Source organism: Apaloderma vittatum, unplaced genomic scaffold (assembly GCF_000703405.1).
Source record: "Apaloderma vittatum isolate BGI_N311 unplaced genomic scaffold, ASM70340v1 scaffold16160, whole genome shotgun sequence".
Taxonomy (NCBI): Eukaryota; Metazoa; Chordata; class Aves; order Trogoniformes; family Trogonidae; genus Apaloderma; species Apaloderma vittatum.
Window position 1 is genome coordinate 26,586 of NW_009694176.1, and position 11,112 is coordinate 37,697.

The window sequence follows — 11,112 nt, forward strand, 5'->3', positions numbered from 1 at the left end:
CACCAAGGATTTTGATTAGCTTTAATAGAGCAGATTGATTATTTTCCCCATATGACCGTCCTCAACAAGAGCGTTGCAACCTGTCTGTCCTCCAGCACTTGCCTGTCCTGCCTCAGTGCTGTAAGACCCGACAGCATCCCCAGCGTGGCCTGTTCACTCTCATCCCTGTCATTAGGACACAGTCAAGGTACAACAGGGAAATTCTCTGGTGAAGCTATAGAGCAAACGGCCAGAAGGAAGCTGGCAAAAGCCAGTGCTGAAACCTTCTCTGCAGCATATACGGTACTGTGGACAATCCAAAGACACTTTCGCACGTGTCTCCTCAGGCTTCGGTCTGTGCTGAGCAGTAATTCAGCATGGGCTGTCTGCTCCCCATACCAGTGAGAAACCTACCTTAAAATTGCCCAGGTGGTAAAACTGCAGACATATTAATGCAAGAAATGGTGCTTTTGTAGGGCAGCTCATTTACTTCAGGCTTTTTATTCCATGAAGCGGATGGAAAGAGCTGTTCATGTGCACTTTAAGCAGCTGATGGTTCTGACCCTGAGGACCCTCCCTTAAGAATTTTGGGTATTTCTTCCTAATGGTTTATGCTTTTGTACATTTTTTTCCTCAGGATTTTAAATGACAGCCTTTTGTTATGCCAAATTTTTTCTCTTTCTTTTTTTTCCCTCCCCCCGAAATTATTCCCTAGGAGAACACAGGGAATTCTGGAGCTATGGTTACAACAACAAATCTGTTGTGTCTGATTTATTATGGACAAATCCTCAAACAGAGTGCTGCTGCATGTGTGAGAAACTGTATTACTGGCATAAAGAAAATAGTCTTCTGTATTAGTCCTCTTTGCCTGATGAATCTGAGCTCTACCCTGATGAACCCTGAGCACTCAGCTGTAGGATGACTTAAACCACGCTCATTTTTTGCAACTTTACTACCTCTTTCTCCACAAGGAAACAGTACACAGGGTGTGTCTTGAATTTCTGGTTGATTATTCTGTATCTTGATAATTTTGAGCCTTTTCTTACCTTCTGTATACCTGGAAAACAAACCAACCTAAAATGCTTCTCTCTGAAATATGGGATGGTAAGTGAAAGACATTGGCTTTCTAATCTTTCTATATCTTTTTCTGTAGTTGGATTATATTATGTATAAACAACCTGTATTCAACCAACCTCCAAATTTGTTGGTTTTTGGGGTACAAGTAATGTAGCTGTGTAATGGCATGATTTACTGCTGATGGGTGGAGCAGTAAGCTGGGCACACACTGTACGTGCACTGTAGTAGTACAGATTCAACCCCAAGAACTTTGATCTTGTTCTTACATCTGAACCCTCACTGAAGGCAGCTCCACACTTCTACTACAGCCTCTGACCTTTACCAAATAGCCACCAAAAATCACTAAGAATATTCTTACTGCATTTCATGTTAGCATAGGATGAAGCTTTTAAAAAATTACCCTGGACACACAAACCTCGGAAAACACCTGGGTGTGCCCAAACCCTAATGGAAAACTTTATAGCTGGAATATCATAAAGTGTCCAAAAGGTAGATTTAAGTAAGTATTTTAAATTTTTTTTATATGTATGCAAGTTGAGTGAATAAGAAAAGGGGAACTTCAGGAGTAAACATTTTTTTTTTTTAAGATAATGTTACTTGGGAGAACATATACCAAAATACATCTCACTTTCTCTTGTGTCCACATATTAATGGTTTACAATAATGCTCTCTGTGCATCTATGCAAATACTTGAAGAATACAATTCATTGTGCCTTTTGCCCAGTTTTAATAAATTTGTCCGTTGTCATTAACAAATACTGCGTGCACTATTTTGATTCAAATCTCCATTTTATACGTGACATTTGTCCAGGGATGGCAGGATATCTGGCGAAATGGATTTTATGAGATGCGGATCTAGGCAGTGAGAATCTCAGTTTCAATCTATTTCTAAAATAAAATGCATAAAGCATTATACCGATTAGGATGAAAAAACAAAGCTAGATAGAGCGAAGTACTTGGATTATTTTCTGAGACCAAAGGAGGGCGCTGCTGTTTTACTCGCTGCCGCAGATGCTCCTTTGCTGTACTCGTCTCCCATTCAGCCTGTTTATCCTTCACGGCTACACCAGTAAGATTAGAGAAATCATTAAAAGTTTCAGATCCAGCTGCAAGGTTGGTTGGGTGGTTGGTTTTTTTTTCTTTCTTTTTAGAAAAGCCTTTATTTCTTTTTCCACATTAAAAAAAAAAAAAAGAAAAAAGTACTGAAATGTTACTAAAATAAGATCCTGCATATTCCTGTTGTCCCCCCCAAGCCCAAGTTGCGTTTGCTCAGCGATGCCCAGACCCAGGTACAATAAGGCCAGCATCTCAGACAGCATCAGTGTGTGCCCTGGTCCAGGGCTTAACCCAGACAGAGCTGCCTCTGGATGGAACCAGCTTGGCAAAGCCAGCTCAGGCTTCACTTCTTTGCTGTGAGAAAATGGGCTCCAGGCTCTCTGTGCTGTAAGACCTAGCAGCAAGATGGGAGAAACTTTTAACTGTTATTCTTCCCATCCCTTCATCCTCAGCACTGATATACATCCGAGGCAGGGAGGGGGGTGAAGGTGAGCTGTGGGCAAGAGCCCAGGTAACATCCATACTACATTGAGAAAGATGCAGAGTGGTGAATGGGACTCTGGGATAAACTGCATCCCTACAGAGCATCACCTACTTATGCCTGTTTGGCATTTAATGTAAAGCTCAGACCTCCAAACAAAAAAAAAAACAAACCCAAAACCCAACCAAACAAAAAAAACATAAAATGAAATAGAAGTTTTTGGGCTTAAATGATAGCGAGACAGGTCATGGGGCTCAAATAGTCCAGGGTCCCTCCAAGGTCAAGACATTTCTTAAGAGAAAAAAAATACTTAAAATTTACATCCACTTGACCTTTCAGCTGGAACAGATTTTCACAGACGACAAGAAGTCTTTTAAGATGGCAGCAGTGTTTCTCCTGACATGGGGTTTACCCTGCCAGAGCTCCCCAGCCTGAGCAGGGGCTGCCCTTCCCAGTGGCTTCACCAACCACATCAACAGGGCCTGGGCACTGGAGCTGCTAAGGAAAAAAAATCTGAACAAACAAAAGCCCATGTAAAACTAATTAAGACTGTGATTCAGGGAAACTCCTGAACCTCCCAAGAAAAAAAACCCGAACACCCAAAAGCTGAAAAAGAGTTCTCTGCCACAGTCTTGTAAAAACACTCCATGGCTTGGGTCCTGCCCCTGAGCCTAAGTGAGCAGCTATTGCAAAATCCACCATGTTTTCCCTGTATTCACCACTATTCTTGTTCCATATTTGCAGAGCAAGTAATTAGATGAGCAGAGCGTGAATAGCAGGCGTGCACCATTCAGTCCTTGTCTCTCACTTCCATTTGAGATCCTGGTGTGTACTTTAGAGTTCATCCAAGCGTCTAGAAAGGAAAAAAAAGAAAAAAACACCAATCAATGACTTAATCAGGGCCTGGAATTAAACACGTCAATGGCCACCCAGGGGAAGGAGTGCAAGAGTAAACATTATCCCTGCAAAAATAAGAGATGGGAATGGGTCTCAGAGAGGAGCTTTGTCCCACGAGCATCATATTTCAAGAGGATTTTCGTTTTCAGGGGCTGCATATGCCCAGTGAGGGTTAAACATACCCCTTGCTGCCACGTCATGGCAAAGATGTGATCCAAAAGCCCTGACAAAGACTTGGCTCAACTCTACCAAGCTTTGGAAAAGACACCATTCGTTTTGTTTTCTGCTTTTCCTCCTTTAAATTGCTCACTAGCATCTGGAATATTGACATCAACACATTCACCCAACCTCCAGACCCTTGCATACTAGGTGTAGATTGTGACTACCTTGGGCTTATCCTCTGGGGTGGTGCTGGAGTTGTCCACCTCTATCAGGATATTCTTGTCATCTCGGGTGACCGGCGCTTGCTGTCCACTCTGGAGGACTTGTGGTAGATTGCCTAAACTGACGTCCATGTCTTTGAAGGCATGAAGTAAAAACACACCCAGAATGATAGTGAAGAAGCCACAAACTGTCCCAATGATGTCAACTACGGTCATGGTGACCCACTCCTTAAAGAGAATGATGGAAGTTGTGATGACAATAGTGGTGAACAGCACATAGTAGATGGGAAACACCAAAGAGGTGTTGAAAATGTCTAGAGACTTATTGAGGTAGTTAATTTGTGTAGTGATGGATGCCACCAGCGTGATGACTAGGATCCATGTCAACGGGTGCTGCAGCACAGGCTGGCCAGCAAAGAAGCCCTTGATGGCAATACCCAGGCCCTTGACTGAGGACACAGAGAAGGCACCAATAACGGAGCAGATGGTGAGGTAGATGAGGATGTTGCTCTGGCCATAACGGGGCGCGAGGTAGAAGATCAGGAAGAAGCAGAGAGCCAAGAGGACCGCAGCGTAAGTGAGGAAGCCTGGAAGAGAGTGAGAAGTAACTCAAAACTGAGCAGCAGGTGTGGGGAGCAGTATGCACTGCCCAGCCCCTGGAAAGGAAACACAACCTCCTGCGTACCTGGCTCTTTCAGCTTAGAAGTCATTTCATCCAGAGTGGTGACCTCCTCATCCTCTGGAGCATGGATGACCATCACAGTGCTGCCCACCAGGCTGAGCATGCAGCCCAGCTTTCCCAGCAGGTTGAGCCGTTCTCCAAGCAGATACGAAGACAGCACGGCACTGCACGGGACAGAAAAATGTCAGCTGGTGCTTTAAAGTCCTCCAAAGAAGAAACAGCAGCTAAAATACGGTAAAGAATGCCTTCATGTGATACAAAGACACAAATTTTAAGTAAATTTCTTGGATGCCAGTGAGTTAATACACGATCACATTGCATCTATTAACAGCTGAACCTGCAGAGATTTAGGTGCGATCTCGAGATCCCAGTTCATGCATCAGCAAGGTGAAGAAATGCTGAATGTGTTATCTCAAAAATATTTTAAGGGTCTACAGATTCACTCATAAGCTGTTGGACATTATGAAGCCTTTAGTTTCCAAGGAAATTACTTCAATGACCAGTGTCACAGAGAAAAAAACAACCAACCTAACAACAAAAGAGTTAATAATTTTAATTAAATCATCAGAACTATTAACCTAAAGAGAAAGTCTGCATGTACTCAGGCTATAGATATATCTGCAGAAATACCTAGTTGTACTTAGTACCTTAGTACTGTTCACTAGAAGAATGAAATAAAACAAAAAAAACCCAAAGCCATCCAACTCTGAACTGGCTAATGAGCTGGAATAAGGAAGGAAGCAGCACTCATATCTGCAATAATGTAACATGAAGTGTACAGAGCTGGTATCAACATGCAGTATTTCCAGAAGGGCATGCTACTTAATTCAGTGGTTTCCAAATGATCACCCCAAAAGACAACAACTGTTAGAGTGTTTTTTAGGAAATACCAAAACATTTTTTCCTTTAGGCATAATAAATCATATTAGCATCACTTCAAGTCTTTCTATCTTACAGAACGAACAGGCAAACAAAAAAAGGCAAATTGCAAAGCACAGACACATTATCACCTTACGAGCACGCTCAGAGCCCCCAGAGGCGTGACAATAGTTGCAGGAGCAAAGGCATAGGCGGCAAAGTTGGCTGCTTCCCCTCCACCCACTAGACAAACACAAGAAAAGAAAAATACCAGTGAGTTACAGTATACTTTTTTGTTTTCTCTTGTGGGCTTGCAAACTAGTAAGACGTCAGTTAGAGAGGGGGTTTCATTACGGCCGTTTCATGCTGCTGCTAAACTGGGCCAAGCAGCTGGTGAAAATCTCTCTATTACGACTTCGTGCAAGCACAGACATCCCTGGAGCCCTGCACCCACCTGGGGAAGGGCTGGGGGTGCTGGGGCTTGGCTCTATCACAGCTGACCCATATTCAAGCCCCACAGCCCAGTCAGGCAGCTGCAGTGTGTTTGGGTGACTGGTGAGGGGGTGGGTTGTCGTGGGAGCTGCTGGGAGGCTGCTCCTCACCTATAAAGTGTCTCCTTGCAAGTGCACTCGTCTTCTGGCTGACCTGTCCCTCAAGCAGTGAGTATTGTGTGAGTGCTTATGGGCTGTGCAGTAGGAGCTGTGTGGGTGGAGCAAGGAGGGGACACTGTGAGCTGCAGCAACAAAAGCCAGGAAAGACTGCTCTGAAAATCAAAGACTCTCTGAAAATCCATCTGCTGTTCCTTGCACAGATACAAATCCAATCTGAGAAGATATTGCAGTGCTGTAAGAATTTAAGGCTCCTTCTAAGGCAAAGCAAATTTTGCTGAAGAAAGGAATGGCCACCAACACCTCCTTCCTCTGCTTTGTGCTGGAGCTGCCCTGGGGCCCAGAGGCAGGCACGAGAGGCTCTTTGCCCTCTGCCTGGTGTACAGGCAGACCAGCCATATTAAAATGTGGCTTTTCATGCCTTTGATCAGGTAAAACTGAGCTAGCAGGTCCTACCAGCCCCGCAGGAGGATGATGAGGGAGATCCTGCATGGCTTGCTGCCTCCACTTTCCCTGAGGTACCTCTGCTGATGGGGCAACTCACCAGAACAAAGGCCTGGATCACATAGACAGACCCTGCAAAAGCTGCAAGTTCAGGGAAACAGCATCTACTTACTGGTTAACAAGCCAGCCCACCAGAGCCAGTCCTTTAGGTAGCCATGGCCTCCATCTCCTGAGGAAGAAAAGCACAGAGGTAATGCAGGAGTGAACCATGTTCTTCTGGAGTAAAAGATGAGAAGCATCCCTTTGGAGAGGAATAAATTGCAAGGGGAAAGGTGTGAGAAAGAAAACAGCTTGGAAGGACAGAATATGCAGACGTGCCATCCTACATAGAAATTATGTTGCATCAAGGGATTAACAGAAGCTGGCAGATAATGCAAATACAATAAAAGCAGTTGTTTAATCCCAGGTGGCAATGGGAATGGTACCCACAGAGGTTACCAGCTGAGGGTGCAGCCTGTCCTGCAGTATGGAGCTTGGGGCTGCCCCTCAGCCCTGGGAACTGCGGTCATCCTCGCTGGTTCATCAGGGTGCATTGGCCCCTAAACCTGGCCCTAACCACAGCAGCTGAGTTCCATGGACTGGTCATATCTCATCTTGCATGTCCCACTTGCCTGTTCACTATGGGAGTGTTCCTGGAGCAGAGAGATGATGGATGGCAGGGAGCTGCTCAGTGCTGAGTGTCCCTCATCCAGAGGCTGCTCCTTGGGACACAGCCACCCTGCCCGGGGGGACCCTGTGCTTCACCTTGCACTGCTCCGGCTTGCTGTGGAGTCTCGCACGTGGATACTACGGTAAGGCAATGAGTTTTTTCAAACATATCTCCGGAGGAAGTTATAGATGTGAAGGATGAAGGGGGGAAAAAAATAGCCTGTTGCCCTGTGCAGGCAGGTGGTGCCTCAGTTCGTGTTGTTGGACGGTCGTGGTGAATGTTCAGAAGCTGTCTGCTCTTTTTGCATTCTGCTTTGTATCAGTGTTGTATCACAGGGCCTTATTCTGAACTCTCAGAAATCCTGGTGTTAATTTTATGTTAACATGTCATTATGGACTGAGCATTTGTCATGAAAAATGATTCCTGGTGTTGGAACAACTCTGTGACAGAGAATGTGCATAGAAATGAGGAAGAATGGACATACTGAGTTGGGAACTAATCCAGATCTGGTCTTAACTCACAAGCTGTTAGATGTAAAGGAGCTTGAGCCTGCTGAGATCATGAACTCTGATTTTACTGGGTCAGAGGGAGTCCATGGTTTTGCTAAGGCTGACCTGACCAGAGCTGTCAGTAATAGCAGTGTTTGAGAAGTGATGTGCTCTGATATCAGAGGTGAAACATTGAGACTGAGAGATTAAAGGGTGAGATAAGAAAAGGGGGAATGAAGAGGCAGCCAGGAATTGCTAGAGTTCAGCTTCTTCTGGTTCCTCAAGTTCAAAAATGCTCAAGTTCAAATGTTATGCTTTGGTATTCCTTAGAAATTGCTGTGGTGTTTTGGATTTTGTTTGGTTGTTTGGTTTATGGCTTTTTTTTTAATGTCAAGAAGTCTTTTTATCAGCTGCAGCTTTCTGTCATTAATCTCTAATTCCTTGTTAAACATCCTGAAAAATAGGGAGGGGTTTGCTCTTGGTTTACTTGCTTGGCTCTGTTATGAGAGGAATTCATGGAAGCAAAGAGGAGAGAGACATTATCTAAACTGAAACAATACTGACTTTAATTGTGCAAATATAAGGTGAAAAATAAGCCCATGTGAGTTTGGCTGTTGCATGCAACCAACCTAATGGCCAGGGTTGGGAATGAACCTGAGACTGGACTGTGGCTCAGATGCTGTTGCTAGCTTTGCTGCTCAGTTGCTAGATGTTCCTTGCCTCCATATCCTCGCATGGGGGATACAGTAAAATGGAGACAGTGATACTGACTTCCTTTGTGAAATGATTTAAGAATTGTTCCTAGAATGGGATGGGTAAAAGTAGTATTTTAATTATTGTACTTTTATTTTGTAGTTATGCAAGTACGTCAGCTGCCAGGTAGGACTTAAGCTGCTGCTAGAGTGGATGATTGCAATGTTGATGGGATGCGTCCAATTGTACAGTGCAACTCCGCTGTAGGGAGTGCTCCCGCATCAGTTCCCATACTTATGTATGTGTGCATAAACACACACCTCGCCCTAAGAGCCTGGTGCTAGAGAAAAGTTATCTACATGTTGAGCAACATACCTCAGAAAACCACAAGCAGAGTTCACACAGATCACAACCGTGCAGTCCTGCATTAATAAATGGCTCCTGCTAATGCAACTAAAGCACTTGGGGCCACATCCTTGTCTCAGTGACTTGTTGGCAAAGGTGTCCTGTGCATAAGTAAGAGAAAGAGTGGGGTCATGAAGCTATGCTGTTCTGCTCTGGCCTGTGGAACAGGGATGACTTACACCTTTGTGCAGAGGCACATTTCAAAGAGCTTTCAGCTTCCTCCTGACCTCACACTTTCCCATGCAAGAGCAGTGATGGTCACACTGTTCTTCTGGTGGGTGCACCTCTCATCACACCATGTATATGACTGTTTGTGGTGGGCAGGGCAATGCTGCTTTTAGCTGAGCCCTTCCAATGCAGAGCTCCATAAATTAGCTCCTCAGCTCCAGCACAGCTGTCTGAGTCTCTCACACAAACACACGTGCAAGAAAGGTGTCTTACATTGTTGATGGAAGGCTGATGTCTACCCAGAGGTGTTTCATTGCCATATGAGTGCTGGAGTTTGGATTATGCATGTAGTTCTGGGAACAGGTAGACCTCCCTCTTGTCTCCCACAAAAGCCTTACCTGCCCTGGTGCCTCCCTTCTCCACCAGCCGTAGCAGCCCCTTCTTCTTGAGGATGATGCTGCTTCCAATGAGTAAGCTGGAGAAGACAGCCAAGCCCAGGCCAATATAGAATCCATAACTGCTTTCCAGCCGAGTTATCCAGAAGTTATCTGAAGTCCCATTGTTCTGGACAGAATCAGCTGGGTCAGCATTGCTGATCACCTGGCACATGACCCGGTGGGAAAGGCATGAAATGGTGACCAGAGACCCTGTGAGACCACCATGGAGATAAAACAGCAAATTACTGATATGACTATCAACAGCATCTCTGTTGCTCTTTGGAGTCATTCAGATGTCCCTCCAAACAGCCACCTGTGCTGTCACCTACATATCCACCAGGTCTCAAGCACTCAGGACACCTCTGTGCTCACATGTGGAAATGGCACAGTGTTGAGTGACAGATTTATGGAGTGCAGTTCAAGCAGGTTGCTGACAATGAATGTGTCTGCCAGTCTACACACTGAACTGGAAGGCCATGAGGACTACTAATCTAATTTGAATACCTATGCCAGAGTTTCTCCACCAAACTTTAAGGTTGTGAGTTTGAGCTATGCCTTATCAGCCCTCACCCTTTTTGACTCAGAGGTTTTGGTGCTTTTCAGCCAATTAATCCTCACAGCTGCCAGCTTGTCTGCAGTTTACAGCTTTGGGTTTAATGCAGAGTAATGCCAGTACTTTGCAACTGTGCATCTGGTCCAGCTCTGTCTATCAAGCAGTGTCATAGCATCACTTGTAAGCCAACAACAGGCTCATCCTGGCCCAAAGTTTAATCTGTGTTGCCTCTACTGTCCAGTGTTTTATTCTACATATCTGCAGAGTGCCTGAGAGCTTGGAAAGTGAAGTTCAGCTGTTAACACCAAAAGCACCAAGCCCCTGTGCCTCTAACCAAGGTGTGTTTCTGTGCGTGGGTGTGAAAACTGCTATGTTTCGTCCTACCCTCACACTCTTACCACACCCAGTACATCTTTCTGTTGCAATATTTACTATAAGTGTAGTAAAGACAGTGTGACTACAACTGTGGAGAACAGCGGCCAGGTGGAGTGTCACTAAAGTCCCTTTGTAGCAGAAACTTAAATTTTCTTCTTGAGCTCATGTAGGAATTATGGAGCTGGTATCTGTGTCTCTGTAGGCAGGGGTATGCAGTGGCTGAACTGCTTGCTCTACTGCTGGCAGTCTGGGCAGAGGTCCCGTCTTTTTCCTGAACCAAGAGACTGGCTTAGATCTGAAGCTGCGTCCTGTATCCCCTGCACGTGCAGCTCAGGGTTTGGACCTGAACTGGATCAAAACTTTTTCTAATGGAAAAAATTTCAGTGAGTTTCCAAAAGTTCCCTAATACGCTTCTCTTTCAATGGCAAAGTATCTTTGATTGTAGAAATATTTTTTGGGGAAGAGGGGGGACATCTTGCCTCCTTGGCTCGGTAAAATTCTCTGTACTGTGCTACTGGGCAGAAGTATAAGGCAGTGGGATGGGGAAATAACTGACTGGATTAGGTGATCTTTGGGGAGGGGGAATTCTAGCTTCTCTGTAAGGCTGAAGCAGTGCAGAGCTTGCTGCTGGCAGGGCAGGCTGGGGGTGGCTTGTGGCTAAAGGGAGTTTTCCCGTTCCTCTGCGGACCTCGGGACAAAAAGGAAAACGACCCCCAAACCCAGAAGAACAGAGCAATGTCAGAGAACAACCCCACAGCCGGGCGGGCGGGATAAGGCTGGAGGGCCAGGGCTGTCCCCTCACCTCTGCCCGGGGACCCC

At 45.3% G+C, this 11,112-nt stretch overlaps 1 protein-coding gene across 1 annotated transcript; it reads right to left on the minus strand.

Annotated features, from left to right (window-relative positions):
- Window positions 1–3,855: 3,855 nt before the first annotated feature.
- Window positions 3,856–9,654, minus strand: LOC104267892 (magnesium transporter NIPA2-like). The gene is made up of 5 exons (XM_009866751.1): window positions 9,327–9,654; window positions 6,638–6,694; window positions 5,566–5,656; window positions 4,559–4,719; window positions 3,856–4,460 (listed from the first exon to the last, which is right to left on the minus strand). Exons 1-5 carry the CDS (start codon window positions 9,652–9,654, stop codon window positions 3,856–3,858), a joined length of 1,242 nt encoding a protein of 413 aa, XP_009865053.1.
- Between the last annotated feature and the right edge of the window lie 1,458 nt (window positions 9,655–11,112).